At 53.2% G+C, this 25,148-nt stretch overlaps 1 protein-coding gene across 1 annotated transcript in view; it reads right to left on the bottom strand.

Moving 5' to 3' along the window:
• Positions 1–3,366: 3,366 nt before the first annotated feature.
• The window catches only part of Fam222a (family with sequence similarity 222 member A), a 44,487-nt gene continuing 22,705 nt past the window's right edge, over positions 3,367–25,148 (bottom strand). The window contains exons 2-3 of the mRNA XM_005344265.3: positions 22,037–22,164; positions 3,367–5,978 (exon numbers count right to left, since the gene is read on the bottom strand). Coding sequence (XP_005344322.1) covers positions 4,702–5,978; positions 22,037–22,118 — 1,359 coding nt within the window. The 5' untranslated portion in view covers positions 22,119–22,164 and the 3' untranslated portion in view covers positions 3,367–4,701. The remainder of the gene's footprint in view (positions 5,979–22,036; positions 22,165–25,148) is intronic.

Genomic DNA, 25,148 nt, shown 5'->3' with positions numbered 1-25,148 from the left:
GAGTGCTGGGATTAAAGGCGTGCGCCACCACCGCCCGGCCTGATATTTGTTCTTATTGTATATAGTCTTGTATTAGGCTTAGAACCCTCTTATTTAGACAAAGAGGGGAGGTGTTGTGAGAACTCCTTCAGCCAATAGCCTTTTAGATGTGGTCCATTTGGGTGTGGTCTGAGGTACTATATGTGCAGATGAAAAGCACACATGCAGCCCCCTTTTTTACTAGATTTGATCTCAAGCTTCCAGCACCCACAGAGGACTGTGGATCTCTACCCTTACTGTGCATTTTATCCCCAAATAAACCTTTGTTATGTTCCATTCCGGGCTATTGTGGAGCTCTTTAATATGTCTATAGCCTTGCTCTCTCTGCCTGTAGATCAGGATGTGGAACTCTCAGCTACTGCTCCAGCACCATGTCTGCCTGCTGCCATGCTCCCACCACAATGACGGTGGACTAAGCCTCTGAAACTGTAAGCCAGCCCCCAGTTAAATGCTTTCTCTTATAAAGCTGTGGTCGTGTGATGAAAAGGGCGGGAGCCCCTGATGACACCATTGGGCTACTTATGACTCAGCCAACCCCTGGGCTACCCTGCACTTAAATTATCCTTTGATTGTTTGAGAGAATACATTTTCTTTCTCATCTTAATGAGGGAAGCTGTGGTTTCTGTCACTTACCACATAGGTAAGAAGTATAGTGTTTCAACTCCATTTTTTAGAGAAAGAAGTGAGAACCAATAAACGAACCCAGTCCAGGACACAGTGAGGATGTGGTGGAGGCAGGATTTGAACCTGAGCCCTGTCTTATTACAGGGTGCAACTTCTTGGGAGTTGTGGGAGGTGGGACCCAGGCCTTATAAGCATTGCACCACTGAGGTGTCTCTAGCCCCACAAGGATTTGTTTAAAATTCAATGTCTCAGGCCTTTACAAAGGTGCTGAAGTTTAACAGCAGCCGGTGCTCCAGCACCTGGAGCCCGGGACTTGGGAGAAGCCTATTTTCTCTCTGTGAGGAGAAGGCAACCCAGCTTCTAGAGGGTTTAGGATCAAATTGCTGTGTGATGTGAGGCAAGTTGCCTTCCCTCCCTGGGCCTATTTTCCCCTCAGAGTAGGCGTTCTCATCTGTGTGTGCTAGGATCTGCCTGCAACCTCAGCATTTGGGAGGCTGAGGCAGGGGCATCTCGAGTTCAAGGGTCTCTGCCCCAAACAAATGTATTCATAGTGGTTGTGCTGTGCCGCTGTCCACACCTTCCTAATAGGTTCCTAATCTAAGAACCTAGATATGGGCCCAGTGACCGCTGGTTACGGATGGAGTCAAATCCTTGCTCCCCTGCAGCTCACTATGAAGCCTGTGTTACAACTGAGGAAACTGAGGCCCAGGGAGAAGGCACTCATTCTCCTCTAATGCAACATAGTTTCCCTGAACAAAGTTTTGTTCCCTGGTACATTAATAGAAACAAAAACTTAAGTTCAGATATTGGCAGGGTCGTGGGCTAAGTAAGGCTAAGGGCATTGGCATGCAGAACTTTTCAGAGCCTTTAATAGGCCATGTGACCTGCTTATCTCTGGGGTCTGGTTCCTGTTTGGGGCAGTTGACCTGATGTCTGTCCCAGTTGTTCTCAGTCCCTGGCTGTCCTGATGCGGTAAGATGCAGAAGTTGCACCTTGGTGGCTTTGCCACTGTGGCCATGAATGTGGTACAGCAGGCCTGACCACCTGATCTCAGCCTGGAAACATGGGAGCCCAAGGTAGTTCCAGGGGAAAGAGAGCCTGTTGGAACGGAGACAGAGAACCACAGCGGGGATGGGAGAGGGTAGGGTGGAGGAGCCGCTTCTCTTGGCTTAGCTGCCTAGCCTGCCTCCCCGTAGCCCAGCCACGCAGGCCAACTTGATTCTAAAGGCAAACAAAACCTGCAGCATTTCTGCTGCCTCCAGGTGTGCACAGAGCATCCAGGAGTGGAGATGGAGTTGGGGGGCTTCTTTCTGGGGGGCTGTGACCTCACCAGACTCACCTGTGCAGAGCACTGTGCGCCAGCAGGAGCTCCTTGGCCCCAAGCCTGCTTTGACTACCCACTTCCGTCACTCTGGTGGCCTGACCTGCCCCAAGGCTGTCATGTCAATCCAGGGTCTCCGTGAAAAGCATGGGTCAATGCCATAGCATCTAGAATGCTCTTCAGGTCAGCCATCTCAGCTCCGGAGGGGAAACTGAGGCCCAGGGAGAAGGAACCCAGCCACAGGGCAGACTGGTCTGCCCTCCTAGGGCCATTCCTGCCGCCTGTGTTTCCATCACACAATATGCCAGTTTGGTGGGTTTTTTTTTTGTTTGTTTGTTTTTTGTTTTTTTGATAGTTCAGTGTAGCAACTGGGGCTCAGACCCTGTCCAGCTACCTGCTATGCCCGTCTCGGCTCTGGGTGGCCCACTGGCTCTGTTTTAGACAGTTGCGGGGCTGCCATTATTTTGCAGGTGTTCCTCAGGTTCTGTGTCTGCTCTGGGAAAGATGTGACCCCATTCCTTACCTGACAGGGCCACTGAGGTGATCATGTCACTGATTCTTTGTGACTCGACCCTGGTGGTCTTTCCAGCACTTACCCCGTGTCACCTGGTCTCCCATATCCCCTGGGTTAGCAGATGTGCCTGGCTCGGGGTGAAATTCCCAGGGAAAAGCCTGGTCTTCTGCACACGGTGACATTGAGACTATTCCCTTTGAGTGGACTCTGGGTTACTGAAAGGTTTCAGGAGACTGTGGCCCCAGCTGAGGGCCTGGCTGACTTGGGACATTCCTATCTCTGCCCTAATCCCCACCACACTGGTCAGGGTTCCGTGTGGGGCGGGAGGGCTGCCCCAGACTGGATGTCCCAATTTTTCTTGGCATAGATTATCTGACTGGGATCAAACATGGGCATAGTGAAACCCTCATGCTGTGGGATTGAACCCCTCTTCCCGTCTCCCATCCTGTTGGGTGCTCTGAACTCAGATTCCGCCCCCCACTCTCTGCACCCCCACCGTAGGACAGGTCTCATCTTTCTGTGTGGGCACCAGGCCCATGGCACTATAAACTCAGGCAGGAGACCTCCCACCTCCCAAGGATGAGTCTCTAGCAAGGTTCAGCTGGTCCCTGGTGAATGACCTCCCAGTGACATGTGTCTGGCCCAGTGTCATCTGGGCTGGCCAGGATGAGGCAAGCCTGTCTCCAGGTATTCTGCCACCATTTAAGCTGGGAGGACGACAGAGAGGAGCTGGGGAGGGGCTTACGATGGAGGGTTCGGAAGCCACCCCAGCACTAGAGAGCTACCGGAGCTCAGTTTTGATTCTGATTTTGCTTCTATGGGTGGACCATTGGCCACCAAAGATGACAGAACACATGGGGTAGCACCCAGCTTGAAGAGCTTTGTAATAACTTGGGCACAGAACACCGTGTATGCCAACCCTCCCACCAGGCTCCCTGGGGCGCCCTCCCGTGGATCCCCAAGGGAGGGCGTTAGCGAGAGTGGAAACATCTTCACAGCACACGGCTGAGACAACCATCTGTTTTCTGGTTTTTTTCTCTTTCTCTTCGTTTTTAAAACAACAAAGTGCAGACTGCACTTCTCACAGTAGAATATAATGGTCAATTTTAGTATAAAAAAAACATTCTCAGAGATTTGTAAATGCACTTAGTGCTTGGACAGGCCTTGGAGAGATATGGTACCGCTTCTGGAGTGAGTGCCTGGGGCTGGGCTGGGCTGGGACCCAGGGACTGCAGGCCTTGACTTCTTGGGCTTATCTATGCCACCTCTCCCCACAGCAGCGCAGGTCAGGCCTGGGGGGGGGTGCAGAGGAGCTGATGGGGTATTCCAGTTATAGCCAGGAGGTCACCCTCTCACTGCTCCCAGGAGACCCCACACTTGAAGGCAAGATCGTCCACATGAATGGAGTCTGAATTTACAGGCCCCTCGCTAGCCCGTGACATCTCTGTGAGGGTAGGGAAATGGTGTCCCTTCCTTGGAATGCAGGCAACTCTAACAAATACACACGTTTAGGACGTGCGTGGAGTCTCCTTGGGCACGGTGCCCTTGTGCAATGCACCAGCTGTTCCCGGCAGCCCTATACGGTGTAGTGGAGGGAACAGAGAAGAGGTTGGTCCAGGGTGGAGAGAGAAGGGTGGGATGTGATTCCTATTAGGAAGGATGGGGAGGAGAATCAGGAGGAACAGGGGGCTGGTAGTCCTGAGGCCTCTAGGAGTCTGGAGTCAGAGTGGTCTTCACCTAGAGTAGTTGGTAGGGGGTGCACTTTGTACCCAGGGACTTTCTAGCAGGAATCCTTCCTGCTCCTTTTCTGAGAGACTAGGGGACTATGGGTAAAGACCCAGTATGTGTGGCTCATGCTGACTGAAACACCCCTGGTCTGAATGCCTCTGCTGGAGCTCCAGAAGGAACTTCCTGTCTGCAGAAGGTCCTTTTTCCCTGCTTCGATGGAGGAAGGATGGGCCTTGCAGGCAGCCCTGGACCCTCCCTGCTCCCTAGGGCAGCAAGTTGGGGGAGAAAGCCCTGGTGAGTGAGGTCAACCTGCCTGCCCACCACAGTGCGGAGCGAACCAGCCTGGCTTCCCTGTGGACACATGGCCACAGGGCAGGCAGGACGGCCTACTCGCATCCTGCCCTGTGCTGTGGCCTGCTAACCCCTCAGCACCCTGTCCATCTGTCCATCGGTTCATGTGCTCGCAGAGCAGACTTTATCTGTAGACAGGTAAGCGGATGTGGGCGTGCTGGTGGTCCAGCAGCCGGGGCACGGCCACTGTCTCATAGCCCTTGCCGAGCATTTGCTCCTTGATGCAGGGTGGCCGGATGTCATTGATGAGATACTCTAGCGACTGCAGGCTGCTGCTCAGCACCGCTGTGTTGCACACGCTCTTGCTGGCCAGGCCCGAGAGTGCGTCTGCAGGAGGCCCAGTTAGCTCCCTGGCAGCTCCTGGCCCCAGCTCTGTCACTACCGCAGCTGCTGCTGGATTGTAGCAGTCGCTAGTAGGTGTCACCAGAACACTGTTCCAAGGGGCAGCAAAATACTGGCCCACGGTGAAGCTGGTGGGCAGCCCCACACCACAATTGTGGGGCGACCCGTTGGCCCTCTCGAATGCCCGCCCACCACAAGTCTCAGGAGACTTGTTGGCTACGGTGCTACTACTGTAGGCTCGAAGTGGCTGGGGTGGGGGTGGGGGTGGCTTCTGCGGCCATAGCAGGTAATCCAGGCCCCCTTCTGCATACCCTGCAGGTTTGGTGGCCCCAGCCAGTGTCAGGGCTGGTGTGGCTCCCTGGCTCAGTTCTGCCCCTTTCCGGCAGTCTGGCAGACCTGCTGTGGCTGAGTAAGCCATGCTAGGAAAGCTGGGCATCGGGCCATGCTTAGCTGGACTGGGGTGGGGCACAGCCACACCCTGACAGGCGCCTGGGGCAGCGCCTGGGGCCTGGCACTGCTGGTTGAGCTGGTAGAGGATGCTATGGATGGAGGGCAGATTGGAAGGTGGCAGGGGCAGGCCCCGGCCCGGCAGAGGGATCACAGAGGTGGCAGTAGCGGCTGCAGGTAGGCTGGGCGGTGGGGCAGGTGCCTCGGGTGGCTTCGGGTAAGCCAAAGGCCCCAGAGTGCTAGGCACCGGGTAGGGTGCGATGCCCACTTGCACAGTGGCCGGTGACAGTTTAGTCCGCTTGCCCTCCACGTTCTTAAGCACACTTTTGGTGTGCCCAGCGGGCACAGCCGAACCAGAGGAGACGACCGCAGCCTTGACAATGGCCAGCAGGCCCTGGTAGCCGGTGCTGTGCTGAGGGTAGGGACTGTAGCGCTGGCCGCTGGTGTCATAGCCGTTGACCGTGCGGCTCAGGTGCTTGTGCTGCGGCACTCGGATGTTGGTAGGGAAGATCTTGATGGACAGCGGGCTGTTGGCCACCTTCTCAGCATAGGCATCCAGCTCGGCTGGGCTTGGGTAGCGGGCGGAATGCATAGAGCTGGCCACTGACTCACCTGCAGGGAGACAGAGGCACAAGTGAGTGTCAGGCTGGTAGCCACAACCCCTCAGTCCCCACCAGGGCTCTGGGAGCTGCCCAGTTCCCCTTCCCTTGCTGGTTTTTCTTCTGTTGGTTCCACACTTCCAACTTTTGAATGAAAGCATGAAGTTCACAGAGGAAACCGCACACACATACAAAGTTTAAACAGAGTTTGCTACTTTTTTCCTCTTTGAGATAGGGTCCTGGGTGTGTGCATATACAAGAATGACCCTGACTTTCCTCTTCCTCCCAAGAGCGAGGGTCACAGCTGTGTGCCATCATGCCCTGTTATGCAGCGCCTGGGATAGAACCCAGGGCCTCCTAGGCAAGTTACCCTACCAACTGAGCATCCCCAGCCCCACTTCTGGCAGCATGGACTAGCTGTGCTGTCATTCCAGGCTGGGTGAGATGAAGTAGATGCTGGGTGCTCACGGTGGCTGGCCTGTTAATATTGTGTGTGAGATTCTAGATTGTGAGACTCACCCACTATAGGTGGTCACAACTGGCCCTGCCAGGTGTGTGTGTGTGTGTGTGTGTGTGTGTGTGTGTGTGTGTGTGTGTGTGTGTAAGCTGCTGGTTCACAGACCCCTCCTGACATCCTGAGCCATTCCAGTAAACCAGAGCACATCCCAGAGCTTCCTCTGAGGCAGGGGCACAGGGAGGCACACAGGAGGACCTGTACTGGCGCTGGCAGGGTTTGGGTGGAGCCCTGGCTCTGTAGCCCTAGGCAAGCTGCTTGGGCCAGCTTCAGTTTTCCCACGTGTGGAATGGGAACAATAATGGTGCCAGTCACAGGGTGACCTTGGCGGTGCTGAGGGGCCCAGCGTGTGGGTCACACTGTGGGTGACAGGGGACTTAGGTAATGGCTTCATCATGCTGAGCCTTCCTTTCCTCATCTATGCAGATGTCCTAAGGCTGCCTCTGAGAGAGGCTGTGAGGACTCAGCGGGCCCATGTGTAGTAGGCTGTGCTGGAGGAGACCAAGTCTGGCCCAGGGCAGAGTCTTACCAGAGAGGGACACACCCATGAGGCCCTTTCAGTTAGAGGCTTCCTACCTGTCCTCCCAGAGCCTGACCTGAATGGCTTTGGTCCAGCATTAGTCTAGATGGCGGTTCTCTGTGTCAGGCAGGGTGATGACTAGGTCAGCCTTCCCAGACACAACTGCCAGGAGCAGCTGGGAGAGCTGAGGCCAGCTGAGGCAGGGCCTGGGCACATCAGGGTGGCTTCTCACCAGAGTGGGCATGCCAAACAGCTGGAGACAGATGCTGGTCACGACTAGGGATCTGCATACTTGTGGCTTCCAGTGGGTTGGACCTGGTAGCTGCCTCAGCCCACAGCACACAGGACAGAGTAAGCATGATCCGCCCGGCCCCTCGGGCCAGCAAGGCCCAGGTGCAGCATGGCAGGAGGCGGTGACAACATGGAATAGGGTGTCACATTCCTCTACCTCTCAATCCGCTGGCCTAACCCGGACCCTGCCCTGGGCCTCCCCAGCTCCGAAGCAGCCTAAAATAAACGTGGTGTGGAGAATGGAAACGCCGCTTTGGCCAACGGAGGAATCTTTCTCTGCGGTTGGATTTAAACTACGTTATACAAGCAATTTCATGGGCACTTAGCACCACTCTGAGAGTCCCGCAGAAAAGGGACCCGCTCTTCATTTGCCAGCCATAAATCAGCAGTTGCTATAATGAGCACAAAAATGTCACTTTTATGCAATTTTACAGATGAACAAAACTGGTGAAATTAGCTGTGGAAACCTACCAGACTCAGCAAAAGCAGCTGCCGGGAGGGGAAAAAAATGATGGCCGTGTGTATTTGTGTTCCCCTTAAACTCTTCCCAGGCAAGCGTCTGCCATTGTGGTGTGAAAACTCATTTGTCCTCTGCATTGCGCTTTCATTCGGAGTTTATCTTGAGTATCCAATGAGCCACCAACTGTGAAAATGATTAAATCTACAAAATCTATCTAATGGATGGAATAAATTAGGTGTTCAAAACCTTAAGAAAAGGGAGGAAATGCCCGCTTCCCTGGTCTTCTTACCAAAAGAGGGCGCACCTGGCCCCCATCTGGTCAGCGGGCTTCCTGCAGACAGTGGTGTCTGGAGGCAGAGGCTTGCGGTGGCCAGCGCTGGCCAGGTACAGGCTCTGCACCCACCATTTTCTGAGTGGTGTGTGTGTGGAGGGATGGCATCCCTGTGACGTACATAGGAGTATGACATGTGGCAGCCGGCCTGGAGCCCTGGCTCCCTAGTCATTCTGACCACCTGGCAACTCTAGACTCTGCTGTCCCCTGGAGCCACAGCAGGCAGGGTTGAACTGTATAACCAGCAAGACCCTTTGGAAGGAAACATGGTTTTCTGTGGGCTGCTTCGCCCACGACACCCACTCACACGGGGACCCTGGAGAGGCCTAGGAGATGAATAGAAGTGTGGCCATGTGAGTCTTGTCCAGTCCCAGCCGAGCCTCCTGAGGGACCCTGAATAGACACTCAGCCAAGTGGCTCTTGGGTTTCCAAGTCCCATCAGCCACACAGTGTTGTCACCTGACCCAAGATAAGATGACACACAGGTCTCCATTTTGTAGGTTAAGAGGTCAGAGGTCACAACCAGCCAAGGGCAGAGCTAGACCGGTCTGTCTTCTGGGTCACCATCACTCCACCCCAGGCAGCGCCCAGCAGGGCTGGGTCATGTCTGACGGCTGAGGGCCACCACTCTCTAGCCATCACCTGGCTGCTCAGGCTGGTGTTGGTGAGCCTCTTCCTGGGCATGGTGACAGCGAGGCTGCTGGGGTTTCCCATCACAGGGCTGGTTTAATCATGGGCCCCACATACGCCTTTGAGATGATACCCCCGCCTTAATCCTTGGTCCCTAAAAGACCCTTTTTTTCTGGCTACCCTGGAGTGGTTCACAGCACAGCCTGTTCTGCAGTGGACCTGGCTTGGGATCCTCGGCTACTTGGCTCCTGGGCCCAGGTTGCAAAGTCCCTGTCACAAGTGCTCACACCATTTCAGGGTCTGGTAAAGGCAGGGCAATGGGAATAGGGAAAGGTCCTCATGGAGAGGCTGGAGAGCTGAGTGTCAGCGGGCTCTTTAGGGGAGCCATGGAAAAGCCCAGCATCCACCCAGCCATCCAGCCTGCCCTACCCCCATTCCAGTTGGTCTGAGGAATCTCAGTGGCAGCTGTCATTACTGAAGGGACCATGGCACTGCCTGCAGCTGGCCACCAGACTCAGGGTTCCCTTAATGGTTTGTGCACAGCTGGGCCCCACTCCCATAGGACACAGCAGACGCTTGAGCCTGTCCCTTCTGGACCCCTGCCGCTGCTGTCTGCCGTATACCCTCTGCTTCCTGGGCCCTACCATGCAGGCAGGGAGGAAAGGAGCCAGCACCCTGGATGGGATGGCGGGCAGCAACAAGCCCCGGAAACAGAAGGGGGGCAGGCTGACAGATGTGGTGGACACATCCGCATTCTTGGGCACATCTTCCCTAAGTAGCCACGTCTGGTTCCCCTCGTTTGATATGAACTGGATTAGTGGCTTCATTATACTGAGAAGAATGTAGTATGGGTGGGCAGGAATGTTGCTAAGTGACTTTCGTGAGGTGACAGGGTCTCTCTATGTAGCCCTGGCTGTCCTGGAACTTACAAAGAGACCTCACGAAACTCACAGAGATCCACCTGCTTCTGCCTCTCGAGTGCTGGGATTAAAGGTGTTCACTACCACCCACGGTGACTCGGTAAAAGGCCACCTGACTGCCACTTGGACCCAGCTGTGTGGAGAGGCCACACAGGTATCTCATGTCCAGAAAACCCTAAACACTTCTTCCACCCCCAGGAACATCACGGGGCAGCTTCTCACTGTCAAGTCCGGGGTATAGTGGCCGCTTGGCACTGACTCCTGGGACGGTTTGACATACTGCCCTGGGAATGAACAGTGAGGTCCGCAGACTGAGTGGTGGGCTGGGAGGGTTTGTGGCTTGGACGCAGAGGTCAATGAGGTGGCAGCCTTTGAAGAGGGGAGGCATACAGGATCTGAGACAGGGGCCAGCAACCCAGAGATGGGTGCTGGAAACCGAAACATCCCAGGCCCCAGGCCACTGTGGTCTTCTGGTATATGCTCCACATGGACGGTTCCCCAGGGAGAGAGACCATCCATTATGATTGGGGTATAAAATAATCCCCTGAAGGCCCGTGTGTTGAAGGCTTGGTCCCTTGCTGGTGGCACACATAGGGCTGACGGGGTCTTAGGGTACTAATGGATTAATACACTGATGTGTTCATCTCGAGTTGATCATAGGTGGGCCTGGCTGGAAATAAGACACCTGACTGGGGTGTGCCTTTGAGCAGGGGTGAAGGTGTAATAGACCAACTGAATACCAGTGGTCTTTTAAGTCCCAGATCTGCAACGTGTGCCCTCAGGGTGCCATGGCCCCTCTCCAAGCTGGTACTAAATTGATTCCTACTGCTTGAGTCTGGAGGGTCTTGGGAGCAGGTACAAAGGACAAGCCTTCCTTGGTGTTTCTGGCCTGTGTTGGTGTTGACAATGATTTTTTTTGGAGCTCTCGTGTGCTGTCCCCACTCAGCTCCTCTGTAACAGCCTTCACTAAGATGCGCTGTTCAAGGCAATTCTGGCCACCTGACCTAGACCTCTCTCTGCAGCCTCCTTTCCTGTCAACAGGCCCTCAGTACACACAGGGTCGCATTTTCCCCTGGGTCAGGCACTGTGCCCTCGTGAGACAGCTCTGGAGGGCCCTGTGCTCCGAAAAGGTTAGACACGCAGGGTTAGCATCAAGTAGGGTGACCCGGGCTGCCTCTCCCTGCTTAGCTCTCCCCCAATCCATCTCCATCCAGGAAGTCCCCATTAACGGCTTGTCTGGAGATTTAAAAGGCTGGCAGGAAGTGCCGGGCGAACTGTCGCTGCCATTAAGTTAATGTTATGGGCCTTTTACAGGTGCGTTAAATAGACGCGGTTATTAACGAGTATATTAAGCCAATTAAAACCAGCCCTCTGAGTGGGGTTTAATGTCGCCTCAGGGAGATGAGAGGGCTTCACTGCACTGCTGCCAGCAGCAGGGGGGGAAGGGAGGGGAGGGCGGGGCTCCGCTGTGGGGAGCTAAGCGGTAGAGCAGGGTCACAGTTACCTTGACTATGCAGACTCAGGCGGTGGGTGTTCTTACCAGGATGCGGCTGAAGGCTGGGTTCCAGGGGACTTAAGCATGCAATGAGATGCCTCTTCAAGGAGAGTGGGGAGCCACCATCCCAGAATTCCTAGTCCTGGGCTCCAGATGCCCTGCAGGATCTAGGCCTGTATCATTGAGGTGGCCCAGGGCTCAGGTTGTTTTGGGAGATTTATACTGGGGCCAACTTCACTTGACAGGAGAGGGCAGGCCTGCTCAGGAGCTTGGGGCTCAGAGGCCTGGGGCTCAGGAGCCTGGGGCCCAGGAGCAGCACACTTAGAACTGGGTCTCCCCAAAGTGGCCCAGTCACCTTCTGACTCATGGGAAGCTCAGATTTCTGAGTACAGGCTGGTGCTGTCACAGGCGTGGGAGAGTGGTAATAGCATCCTCTTCCGTCCAGCCCCTGCCCTCCACAGGGGACCAGGAAGTCCCAGGGCACCACCCTTCATCTGCATTCCCCTTCACTGTGACACTATGCCCTTGGAGGTGGCAGCCTCCTGAATGCTCAATTAACGTGACACTAATTAGCCGGTGGCACCAGCAGAATGCCTAATGAGACCGCTCCGGGCTGGGGGTGGGGGGAGACGACTGGGCAGGGGAGAGCAGCTGTTCTCTGGTCTTTATTGGGAAGGACTCAAGCAGTCACGGGTGGCAGCTTGGCACCTTGCTGGCTGTCCCAGGGACCCCAATCTGTTGCAGGTACTGACCCCTGGTGGTCAAACAGAGGATTAGACCCTGGATAATTCCAGGTGCGCTCTGGAGAGTGTGTGTGCGCGTGCGTGCGTGCGTGCGTGCGTGTGTGTGTGTGTCTGTCCGTGTGTGTCTGTCCTATCTCTTGGGGCAGGGGGTGAGGATTAAGTGGGAGAACGTTCCGATGTGTGAGCACATGAATAAAGCCACAAGATCTAATTACGGGACATCCTGCACCACCCCCCACCCCTTACCCCCTACCCCTCCTCCTCACCCCCAGGCTGGCTGGAGCCCTGGGGTGGCCACCCTCTCATTTCCCTCCTTCCCCACCCTAACTTGCCTGTCCCTCACGATTTCTCACTTGCCCTTCAGCCTGGCTGTTTCAGTCACACGTGACTCTAGTCTGTACCTGACTCGTCCTTGCAGTCATGCCAAGCCTCCTTCCCCGGCTCTCATGGCCTCTGCCCACTACCTGACACCTGCTTCCTTCCTGTTCTGTTTCCATCTGCTCACAGTTCAGAAAACAAAATGAAACACCAGGGCTGAGGGTGCACCTTGGGCAGAGCAGTTGCTGAGTAGGGAGAAGGCCCGTGTTCTATCCCTAGCACCAGGAGAAACAACACAGAAACAACCCTTAATTCTGTTCAAAACAGCATCAAAAATAATAGGAACAAATTTTAACAGAAGAACAAAGTGATCTGAAAGCGATGAAACGTTCAAAGAAAGAAAATAAATGGGAAGATATCCCATGTTCATGGACTGGGAGACTGAGGACAGCAGCTGGGCCTCCTTGCAAAAACTAAGAAGCAGGTCCTGAAATTCGGGAATCCAGAAAAGTCCAAACAATTTCTAATTCTGAAGCTTAATAAAGAGTTAAAACAATTGGGCCATTGTGGGAACCAGACAGAAAGAGAGAGGCACCAGCAGGTCAGGGTACAAATTCACATAACCACTCAGTAGAGAAGAGTGGTCTTTCCAGTGACTGGTGTTGAAGAGAACACCAGCTATATTCAAAATAATGAGGTTGGACCATTTCCATATGCAAAGATCAACTCAAGAGTGTAGTCAGAAGTGTACAAAGAAAGCTAAAATGTTCCAAACCCCTTTTATTTACTATGTGTGGTGGAGGAGAGCAAGCCCCACATGGGCATGAGATGGCAACTCTTCCCACCATGTGGATCCCGGGCATCAACTCAGGTCTGCAGACTTGCTGGCAGCACCTCCACCCACTGCGCTGTCTCACTGGCCTGAAGACTAGAGATGCTCACGAGAAAACACGAGTCATACAGAACCTGCACAAAAGCACCTGACAATGGACATGACGTCACCAGAATGATAACAGTTGGTGCTTCAAAGGGGAGTCAGGAAGTGTGAGGAAGACAGCTGCAGGACAGGAGAGGATTCCTGCAACTCACGCCCGTGAAACAGGACTAGGACCCAGAATACACGTGGGGCCTGGATACTCTGAGAGAAAGGCGAGTAATGGAGTTGAAACAGGAAATGCACAGACTTCCTCAAGAAGATACGTAACAGCCAAGAAGCACATGGAACGGATTCAGAGCACTTGAGACTAATAAAGTCGGGGTGCTGGGCACAGGCCCACACCCCAGCACCCGAGAGGCGGAGGCAGACCCCGCCTCCAAACAAAACAACACATCATGAGGCTGGAACTCGGGTTCTCGCAAAGTAAGAGCATGAGGGCAGCGATCTTCCCAGCCCCAACACCACTTGGGCTTTATTAGAACAGTTCCACGCTTCATATTAAATCACATGCGGCTGTTGGCACGCAAAGGCACACAAAGTCAGGCAGCCTCTGCGGCAGAACGCTGTTAGAGCCACACTCTTGCTCAAGTTGCCTTCTCCCAATGTCCTACGTCTGGCCCTGACACGTGTTCCTTTTCTTTTCTTTTTTAGATATTTATTTATTATGTATACAATATTCTGTCTGTGTGTATGTCTGCAGGCCAGAAGAGGGCACCAGCCCTCATTCCAGATGGTTGTGAGTCACCATGTGGTTGCCGGGAATTGAACTCAGGACCTTTGGAAGAGCAGGCAGTGCTCTTAACCGCTGAGCCATCTCTCCAGCCCCCACGTGTTCCTTTTCTTTTGCTGTCTTGCTGGCTACTAGGACCCCTTGCCCTGTGCAGTTTTTCTTTTACATTTTTCTTTTGACAGAGGCACAGCAACCCACGTAGAGGTCAGAGGACAGCTTACGGGAGCCAGTTCTCTCCCATGTGCCCCAGGAACTGGACATCAGCAGGCTGGGAAGCCGTCTTGCCGGCCCCTGTAGAAATGCCAGCGGCTGGAAGGTCACAGGGGCAGACTCCACTTGGCAGATCACAGGGAATACCCGGCAGTAGGGAAGGGTCAGTCAGGCTGAAAGTCTACCGCTCCTGAGTTACATGCCCTTCAGTGTTTCTCAGTCACGGCAAGGAATGGTACTGGGCTGGGAAGGGGACAGGCAAAGTGCTGGAATTGGCTGCCCACCCGTGATGGTTTCCTTCCTTCTTATCCCTGTCAGAGTGTCCAATCACTCTCCTAAAGTCACACACATGGCCTGTGTGGGGTTCAGCCAGTACCTGACCCCTTAATCCATCCACCTTGGATCCTGGAGGGGGGGTAAGGTTCTAGTACAAGCTACCCTCTGCTCTTGCACAGCTGCCCACCCCATCCCCCGTGCCCTTGAGCACAGCAGAGCCCCCCCCGTCCCTGAACCCTCCCCCACCAGCTACACACTACCTCCCTGGGACTCCGCAGAGCCTGTATTTTAGCAGAACACAACTCTGGTGAAGGCCTGCAGAGCTGAGACAGAGGGTTCTGGGGGCTGAGCAGCTCTGGCTTGGGACCTTAGGACTCTGGCCAGTTGGGAAGGTTCAGCTCTCAGGCCTAAGGGAGGGGAGGGGACACACATACTCTGTTCTTTCTTTTCAAGTCACTTTCTTCTAGAGATGTAATCTGTGACCATTTCTGGTCCCTTAGGTGTGTGTTCTGGGCACACGCGGCAGCTGATTCTTGTCACAGTTCTTTAAGTCAGGCTACTACATCCCCCTAGTACAGGAAAAGGACAGGGTCTCAAGCTGTCTTACCCCCTGTATCTTCTGAAGCTACCTGTCACAGGCAGTCAGAGCTAGACTTTTTTCTATCCACTTTCTGTCCCCTTTATAGAAGGGGACACAGGTCCCAGGAGACTGATCAGCTTGTCCAAGGTCACACTGTCCACAGCCTGGCCAAGACCTTCCTACCTTAGTGGTAACCAGCATGGCCCAGAGCTCAGACCAGACTTTCCATCCTAAGTTCTGCTTGGGACAAAGAGAGGAGAGGGCTCCCCACCTATCACCATACCTAGAAGGAAAAGGCAGAAGCCTTATCCAGGTGTCAGGGTGGGTCTGGCAGCGGAACATGGGACATAATTCCCTCCTCTCCTTCCTTGTTCCCTTTTGGCTAGACCCCACGTCTTCTCCGGTAGGTACAGACCGGGAAAGAACTGGAGTGGGAAGAGGCGGGCCATGATGGCCTTCTGTGCTCTTCTGCTCCAGCCCTGGAGCAGGAAGGAAATGTAGTCACCACCCAACCAGCACGGAGGCCACACCTACGATCCCAGTACTTGGAAGGCAAAGGCAGGAGGATAGCCAGGAGTTTGTGGCCAACCTGGACTACATGGCGAGACCCTATCTAACAACGATAGCAGATCCTGGGAGAGTGAGGCCCTCCTACAAGAACTGAACTGACTAAAAACACCTTAGATGCCCAGCTGTGTTTCAATGTGCCATTACCCGTGTCGAGTGCACATGCCACTAAGGCCTGGATGCAAACAAAGACGCATGCTGTAAAGATCAAGTGGGGTGAAAAAAAACATAGAAAAGTCACGATGCACTCACTGAGCAGCAGCATGTACCCCTCAAGGCCCAGAGACACCCCAAATGCAAAGCCTAAGTCCCTCTCTAGTGACAGGAGAGGCGCAGGGAACACACTTGGCTGGAGAGAGCACAGGACTAGGAATACAGTCACAGAGCCATGCCGCACCTGCTCTGCAGCCCGGCAGCGATGGAGGAGGGGTGGCTGCATCTGTGACACCGGGAAAGTCCCATCAGGACACGGCCTCAGCCTTCCTGAACCATGAACTTCCGGCAGACGGCTGGGCCGGACAAACTCACTTCCTCCAAAGGTAAGCCACACTGAACAAGCATGAGACCTCATCAGAATGAAGCTCGGGCAAGGTCAGGGTTGATGTCAAACTACATCCCCAGAGACGACTGTCACCAGAGAAGAGATGGCAGTGACAGTCCAGTGCTTCAAGGAGAGACAGACTACAGGGGAAACATGTAAAAGCAACTGTGTTTGTGAAGCGGGAACACAAAGCAACTGTGCAAGAGAAGAGAATGGTCCTCAAAGTGCAGGGGGGGAGAGGGAGAGCAAGAGAGAGTAGGCATGCATGGGAGAGAGCGCAGGCGCAGAGGGGAAGGAGGGAAACAAAGCTAGGAGCCTGGCTTAGAGGCTGCAATCCTGGAAAGGGATGAAAACAGGTCAACCCAAGACAGCCTGGTAAAGTAACTGGATACAGAGGACGTCTAAGTTTGAAAACAAGGGGCAGCGGTGGGGTGAGCGCAGGACGGCATGAAGTTGCGTTTTCTTTAACCCTCTCAAGTAGAGGTACAAGGAATGGAGCCTTTGGAAGGTAGGAAATCATGACTATGGATTGCCCACGGCTGCCCTGCAGCACCCTGGAAGCCAGCTAACTTTAGAAGACGGAGCGGAAGGCTAACAGGCTGTGCTGTGCACGGATCCTATTTCTTGAGGACACAGAGAAACAGAAGCAGGATCTGGGATAATGCCAGAGAGGCTGAGGCGAGGGTACTGCTGACCACGGAAGGGACCGAGGGCCCGGTTACAGCTCAGTGTCATTCCTGTCTTTACTGCACATGCACAGCTGCTGAGGCTGCAGACATGAAGTCAGCTCCACAGAGCAACCGCAGAACACGCTGATTCCGTCATCTTCAGGGAAAATGACACACACGACTCTGTCCGTAAAGTACCTGCCTTACAAACACGAGGACCTAAGTTCAGATCCCTGAGTGTATATGAAGGGGAGGCGTGGAGACAAGGGGATCCTTGGAGTGCCTGAGCGTCCAGTTTTGCCAACCGGCGAGCAATGGGTTCAGAGAGAGGTGGTGGAGGGCAATAGAGGAAGGCAGGAAGGAAGGCACACCCTATATGTAGTAAAAGGGGAGTGGTGTGTTAGGGTCACAAAGCTTAGTCCAGCTCTACAACAGGAAAGTCACACGGAAAGACAGTAATCCAGAGAACTGGTGAAGGTGTCAAGAGAAATGTGAGCTCAAAAGCAGGCTGAGTGTCTTAAAATCTCTTCCAGGCCCCAAAGTGCTAAAACAACTTTGTTAGTTAAGGATTTTCTTCCCATGAAGGTTTACAGGACTAATATCTGCACATTAAACAGAACCGCAGTATCACTATGGATTCTACGAGAAGAAACTGTCTGGAACTCATTAGCAGAGGGCATGTGGCTCCTTATCCAGGTAGGTGCAGGGGAGAATGCAAGTGTCCATCAAACCCTGAACCAGACAGTCCTCATCGGAAACACGAAACAAAACTAAACTAAACCGAAGCTTACTTTGTACCACGAAGCGCTGCAGAAAAGAGCTGGTATTTTTTTGGGGTGATATGTCTCTAGACACACAAAAAAACTTTATTTTTAGAGGCATCTCTGATCATAGCACACACACATGCGTGCATACGTGTGCACGCATATACACACACAATGTTCTTGCTTCGATGGACAGGCAGGGCTCGGGAAAGTCAAGATGAAGAAAAAAATCAGAAATCAAAACTTTAAAACAACTAGAAAGTAAAATTCAAAATACAAGTCTAGACTTTGTGGCCTTTTTCTTTAAAAAAATAATAAAAATCACTGTCAAGAATTCATTGTCCAGCTCAGTGGGTAAAGACACTTGCTACCAAACCTGACACCTGAGTGCAGTCCGTGGCCACGGGAGAAGCGGGGAACTGACTCCTGCAATGTGTCCTCTGAGCTCCACCCCAGCTGTGGCGCGCACTACTTCTCACACGCACACAGAGAAATTGTCATTTCTAAAAAATTAAGTAAAAATCAAAAAAATTTAAGTCTCTAATTCAAAAAATAACTTCAAAAGGCAGAAAGATTTTAATAAAGATAAAAGCATAAATCAATGAATTAGAATCCCTGAAAGGGTAATATTACTAATAAATACTACAGGCTGATCTTTGGGGAACGGCAATAGATCACGTCATTAGCTAATGTAATCGAGATCGGGCACGAGGCTAGAGGGACGGCTCAGCAAAGAGCCTGTGATCCTTCGGTCCCACACAGGACCAGTGTGGTGGCACGTGACTGTACCCCAGCACCGGAATGCCTGGGACTCGCTGGTGGCTGAAGCAGCCAGCGGTGGGAACCTGGGGTCCTCTGGCCCTAGAGCCGTGCGGGAAGCCGTACATGAGACAAAGAGCACTATGTGGTGTCAGGGATCAAATCACACCACACTATGTATCCTCATCGAAAAACCTGCATCAAATTATGTTTAAAATTTTTTATCAGAGCCATTCAAGGAGCAGGAAAACAATTAAAACAATTACCAGAGAAGAAAGAGCAAACAGCATTAAAAGGCCGCCGGCCCCATCGGCTCACATGCTGGCCCCACCGGCATACACACTGGCCCCACTGGCTCACACGCTGGCTTAAGTTTTACCCTGGAACGGAGCAGGCTTTACAACTCCACTAAACTGTCACCAAGCACAGGAGTGCGGGAAGGCTACAGGTGGCAACAGCCAACAACAAACCAATTGTTCTGATGGGGGGCATGGGAGTAAGGTCAGGGCTACATGACAAGACCCTGTCTTCAAGAATGCTGAAAAACTCTAAAGCAAGAATCTTAAATAACAGATCCAAGCCTAAAATAACATCCTGAAAGTATGTTATAGAGGGTGATCCCCCCCCATGACCACATTCTGGGGTTCAACCAGAATGCAAGGATCCTTCAACACAAAGGTGTCCCATGACATCACTGCTCACAGGCTCATAACCTGTGCAGCCACCTGGAAATGTCCACGCCCCGTTCATGATCATAAACCTTTAATAAAAGGGAGACCGACTCAACTTGAACAAACACTCATTGCACAGCCAGCATTTCCTTGGCAGAGCTATCTGCATGCTGCAGTATTTGGAATGATGCGTACCACTATCATCAGCGTTCCAGAGACGACAGCCACACAGTCCCCCTACTCAACAAGACAAACTAAAGACAACATAGGAGCCAGATATGGAGGCCAGGGGCCCATATCTTTAATCCCAGCACTGGGGAGGTTGAGGCTAGCCTGAGCTACATAGCAGCCTCCAGGCAAGCCAGGGCTACATAGAAGACCCTGTCTTAAAACAACAACACACACAACCAAACCCAATACGGTGGTGCACACCTGCAAGTCCAGCTCCCTGAAGGGAGAGGCAGCATGATGAATGCATTCTCACTTAGACGGCGAGTCCAGAGCCAGCCTGGACTGCACGAGGCTGCTCTCAAAAAGCATTAAATTCTCATTTTCACTGAGTACTGTAAAACGGGTGAGATTAAACTGGAAAGTCCTTTTAGCAAGAGGATGCAAGGTGACAGGGGGCAGCAGCGTTCACAGGATCAGCCTCGCTATGCAGGAAGTCATGCATCAAAAAAAACGCTCTCCTCTCCGGAAGCAAACTGGCCTGCAAACGTGTTGGAGCTAAAGGCAGAACATTTCCGGGGACACGGGAAGAGTGTGAACCACATGCCTCAGGACACGAGAGGAGCATACAGGCATGCCTCAGGACACGGGAGGAGTGTGAACACACAGGCATGCCTCGTTTTTGGAGGGAAAGTGTTACGTGACTCCTGGGATCCATCTGTCAAGGAGCACAGTTACACCATGAATGCCACCCCTAAGGAAGTGGCTCTTCAGGTCAGAAGGCAAATAAACAAGGTTACCATGGAAATCTGGAGTGGGTTACTAAGGAGCCTGAAGCTATCCGTGTTATCAGTGCTGCTATGTGGCTGACCTTGGAGAACCAGCCACACTGGGCCAGTCACACAGCTCAGCAGGTTAAAGGGCTGGCTACCAAGCCCAAGGGCCCTGAGTTTGATTTTGGGGACCCACATGATGGAAGGAGATAAGTGATTCCCACAAACCGTCCTCTGACCTCTCCATGTGCCTGGTCACACGTGTGTATGTGCTCACACATAAAATAAATAAATGTAATTACAGAAAAAACACCCACAAAAGAGCATGCGTGGTGCGAAAGTCAGTTGTGACAGATGTGAGCTGAACTTCTCCGTGGAGAAGGGGCGGAGGGAGGCGGCAGCTGTCGCTGGGTCTGAGGCTGCGTGACTGCTGATGCTAATCAGCCTGTGAGTCTGCCCAAAGATCACTGCGGGCTGAACGGGGTCATGGCTCAGTAAACTCGCCAGTTTCCAACCCTCAGCAACGAGAGCCAGCTGTGGTAGTGTGACCCCTGTCCTGGCATCAGGAGGTCAAAGTCATCTTTGGTTACATGGTAAGCTCAAGGCTAGCCTGGGCTACACAAGGCCTTGCCTCAAAACAAACAAACAAAAAAAAGAATGAAAACAAAATGGGGTGGGGGTGGATAAATACGGATGAGCCTGGTGGACCTGGCTCTAGCTTAGAGGCAAGAGATGTTGCTTAGCGTGAATGAGGACCTGGTTCAAACCCCAGAGTTGCCAAACAGAAAGGAAAGAGACCAGTACCTGCCTGATTCTGATCACACTAGATCTCAACCTCACACTTTAAACCAGTAAAGTTACAAAACAATTTTGTTTTGTTTTTGATACAAGGTTTCTCTCACTATGAAGACCAGGCTGGCCTCGAACTCAGATCTGCCTGCCTCTGTCTCCTGAGTGTGTGTGTGTGTGTGTGTATAAAAGGAAGCCTTTTGAATCAGGGAGGTCATCTACTTTTAAACAAGAGAGCCTTCAGAGAGCAGCCTGGGGAAGGGTCCCCACATCTGACTTAAACCCAAGCCACAAAGGAGCTCTGGTGAACTGGGGCAGAATCCAAGACAAAAGACAAACCAGGGAGACATGCTGTTCTCATGTCACACACAGTGGCTCCCACAGGTAACCAAGACGGACAAAAACCAGCACCCCGTCAGAAAACAGCCCAATAGACGCACAGAATGTTCAAAGCGAAACAAACGGCCTGATACAAAGACGCTGAATTTGTGTCATCTGAAATGAGAATTACACAGTAAACCCACCGCCCAGGGGCCAGAGCCTGTCCTGGTGCACACGACCATGTGGGGAAGTGGTCCTTTACATGGCTGCACACTGTCCCAGGGTGTAACCGTTAAGGCTGCCAGATCACACCCACCAGAATGATGAAGGGTCTAACATGCCCTGACGCCGTATCTCCTCTTCCAGAGTTTCCCCACGCTACATTCACACCTGGTGACAACACCGGGTTTATTGCCACATCACTTATCAGATCAACAAGCTGTGGACAGTTTAAAGAGAGGGCTGGCCAAATAAATCATGGCTCATCCTCGCCAGAGAAAGGGACACGGAAAGAGGCAGCTCTCTGGCAGGTGACCTGGAGGATGGATGGCCAAGTGAGGTGCTGGACCACATCAGATGTGCAAGCATTTGCCAAAGCACATAAAACATCTGAGGGCACACAGGAAGTGGACACCACTGCCTCTAGGGTGGGGCTCCAGGCTCTCATTCCGTCCTTAGGAAGGATGGACAAGAATTCTGCTTTCAGGATAAATAAATAGTTGGAGCAGCAGCAACAGTGTAGACAGCTGCTTCCAGGCTGTAGGACAGAGGCCATGTTGCGCCTCACTGGAGACCCATGTCCCATCCCTACTTTCTGTCATGAAGTATGCAGTCCAGGCTGGCCTCTCTCCTGAGTGCTGGGGTGACGCCCAGAACTCTGACGTGGAGGCACATTGTGAGTGTCTCCCAGGGGGATGAGCCCAGGCCTTCCAAGGTATCTCAGTGTAGAGATTCTGCATGAATACCCCAGCAGGGGTCACACTCGACACCCCAGCATGGCCCACTCTGACCTGAGGAGCAGAAACCAAGTCCCGGGATTCAGAGTGTGCAGAGGAGGGAACAAGGAACAGGAGGCAGGGGAGGGGTCTCACTCACACTTGCGAAGCTCAAGGCTCTTGCTGGGGCAGGCCAGGTGTTGGCTGGGTGGGTCCTGAGTCCTCTGCAGGCAGGCCAGCATGACTGAGCTGGGAGCCCCAGGCGGGGCACGTTCTGCAGCAGGGTTCCTGTGAAGAGGGAGACAAGGCACTGGTCACTGAGAGCTGCACCAAACAACCTCCCACCCTCCCTGGCATCCCAAGGAACACCAGAGACCGATTGTTTTTTAGACCTCTCTCTATGTAGCCTACAGCATATGTTCCCCAGCTTCTGGGATGAGGGGGTGCCACCATGTGTACCTCGGGCCAGATGTTCAGAACAGACAGACATTCTATCTCCTTCCGATGGAGAAACTGAGGTATCCATAGGTGCCACAAAGCCATCACAAGACAGGATCAGAGGCGCCCCCCACCTCCACATCAAAGCCAGAACTCATGAGCCTCATAAAACCCTTGGCTAGCTGGTGTGTGGGCCACAGCCAACTGTTTCAGACTCCCAGTCCTCTGTCAAGCTGTGCTTTGGCTGGTGGTAGACCCCCACTCTCTCATACTCCTGTGATAAATCTGGCCCTAGCTCATGGGGTCATCTTTGCGGTCCATACAGGAGCATTCAGGTAGAACCAGTAAGGACTGTGTCCCTGATACCCTAAGTACTGGTGTGGCACCTGTTTGGGGGTGTTCTCATGGTACCCTGGAGGAGTGTCAGGAAGGTGTCCTGAGGAGGCGGCTTGGGATGCTCACTCCAAGTAGGAAGGGTAGGCTAGAGTCACCCACAGCATCCCTTAGACGGCAGCTCAGACGGGCCACCCCATAGCCCGTTTTGTTATTCACCTCACCAAGTCAGACGCCAGGGGTAGCGGGGCACAGGAAGTTCATGTGTCCCCACAAAGCCTGCCTTCCTGAGGGTGTGGTAGCTACCCTGAGCACTGGGCCCAGGACAAGCCAGTCTTGGAGGCCACTGTGGAAGAAGGGAGCATCCCAGTGGGGCCCCCCATTCTTTCTCCTCAGCCTGGGTACCCTGAGGTCCTTGAATCCTCCCCATCCCACCCATCCCTGTCCCTGGCAGCCAGCCTGGGGTGCCTCCATCCTGCGCCGGTTGCAAACGAGGAGGGGCTGTTTAAGGGGAGAGAGGGAAGGTATTTAATACTAAACAGGTGTCTGAAGCCCAGAATTCTGCTGCTTCTGATAATGAAGTATTCATGAGCAAAGCCTTTTTTCACCACTTTCTTAGGATACTAATTTCACAACAAGCTCCTTGTTACGGCGCAATTATTCCAATCTTGTATTCCCCGAGATGGTGGCAGCCTCCCGTCTGTCCTGGCCTCTCGGTAAATGAAAGACAATCACGTAACCACCTTTCATTATGCTCTATTTTACTTTCAGCAGAGGTACCCGTGAGTAAAGATTTCCTCTGAAAGGGACTTTTATTCAGTTTCAAAACCAATTTTCTCCTATTACTGTCTATAAAAAAAAAAAGAAAGAAAGAAAAAGGAAGTGGGGGATGGATAGATGTGGGGGAGGGTGGAATGCTCTTCCCCTCCCCCAGTCTCAACACAGCGAGGCAATAAAAGCAGCAATATCCACTTCTCGGCTTTGATTTCTGGTAATTTTAAAATATGCCATTACAATCAGGCAGAAATGGCACAGCTTAAGGAGGAGTGAAGTGCAGCTTATTGCGGGCTGGAGTCCTTGACGGCGGAAAGCAGGGAGGCTCTTCAGGGACGGGGATGGGAGCAGGTGGCAGAGACAGGCCTGCTGAGGCTGCCGCCGCCACATGCCACAGTCCGGCCTGGAGGCCACAGTCCACCCCATTTACACAGAGTGTGCTGGTTTCCACACACTGCAGGTGCTTGCTTGTGCACATGCAATATATACCTGTCACACTGCATCACATGAGTGGGGTCCCTGGGGACGCAGGACTGGTCACACACACACAGCATCTGTTTCCTGCCACTCTGAAGCTCAAAACCTGCCTATGCTCTTCTCTTCACAGGTGATGCTGGACTGGAGGATGCAGAACCTGGGACCCCCCGGGGCTGTCTGGCTCCCACAAACCCTCGGCTAGGTGGAGAAAGGCCAGAGTCTAGAGTCCCCCAGTCCTTGTACTGGCTGGGAAGTGCTGTCTGGCTTATAAAAGCCATTTCATTATTCTAGGGTCCTAACCCAGGTGCAAGAGGCCAGAGTCCCCCCTCACTCCAGGATGAAGGCATCCTGGCGGGCACCTACCCTGGCACACGTGCAGCTAACACGGGCATGATGGGCTACAGCTGTTGACTGGGGGCAGCCCGCCTGCTGTGGTACTCCTGCTGCCCAGGGCCTCTTGTCTCCAGAGCTGGGCTGTTCAAGCAGTCCGAGGGCCATGGGCGCTTCTGGCTCCCCTCAGCTTCTCAGGGCAATTCTTCAGTTTCCACCTCTGGAGGAACCAGGTTCACTGACCCCACAGCCTAGCACACCAGCTTCATGGGGAGATGGATAGGGGGCTTCTTGGCATCCTCAAGTCTCCCAGATCACAATCCATTCTGCCCAACCCTGTGTCCTACTGTGGGGACCGGGGAGGGGTAGGTCTCAGATGAGCCGGGGACAGCTTGGCCTTTAAATTCTCCCCACATCACCAGCCCTCTGCCTGACCCAGGTCTCTCAAGGCTGCCCCAAGCCCTCCTCCTGGCTGCCTCGTACCTCCAGACCATGGCAGCTGCTGTACCTGGGCCTGTGGCACTGTCACAGCCATGTTTATTTAGGGCTGTTTCAGAGGGCTTGGCTGGCCATCAGGGTGTCCCCCACCACAGCCCTAGTCACACTGCGTTGTACTCGCCAACTTCATGTCTACAGGTCTCCGCTGGACCGTGAGTTTCTATTGGGCGAGGGTCGTATCTTATTTGTTTCCATCGCCCCAGTGTCTGGCCAGGAAAGTAGATGTTGGGGAGAAGACTCCACACTTGAGTGTTTGTTGCTCTTAAAGAAGACCTGAGTGTGGTTTCCAGCACCCATGTCACTCCAAGTCCAGGAGGTACATACACAGCACACCCTCACACAGACAAGGCACATGCATACACACGGTACACCCTCACAGACAAGGCACATGCATACACAGCACACAGACATGGCACACCCTC

Source organism: Microtus ochrogaster, chromosome 2 (genome assembly GCF_000317375.1).
Source record: "Microtus ochrogaster isolate Prairie Vole_2 chromosome 2, MicOch1.0, whole genome shotgun sequence".
Taxonomy (NCBI): domain Eukaryota; kingdom Metazoa; phylum Chordata; class Mammalia; order Rodentia; family Cricetidae; genus Microtus; species Microtus ochrogaster.
The sequence above is the reverse complement of the archived record's forward strand: the minus strand, read 5'-3'. Positions and strand labels throughout refer to the sequence as shown.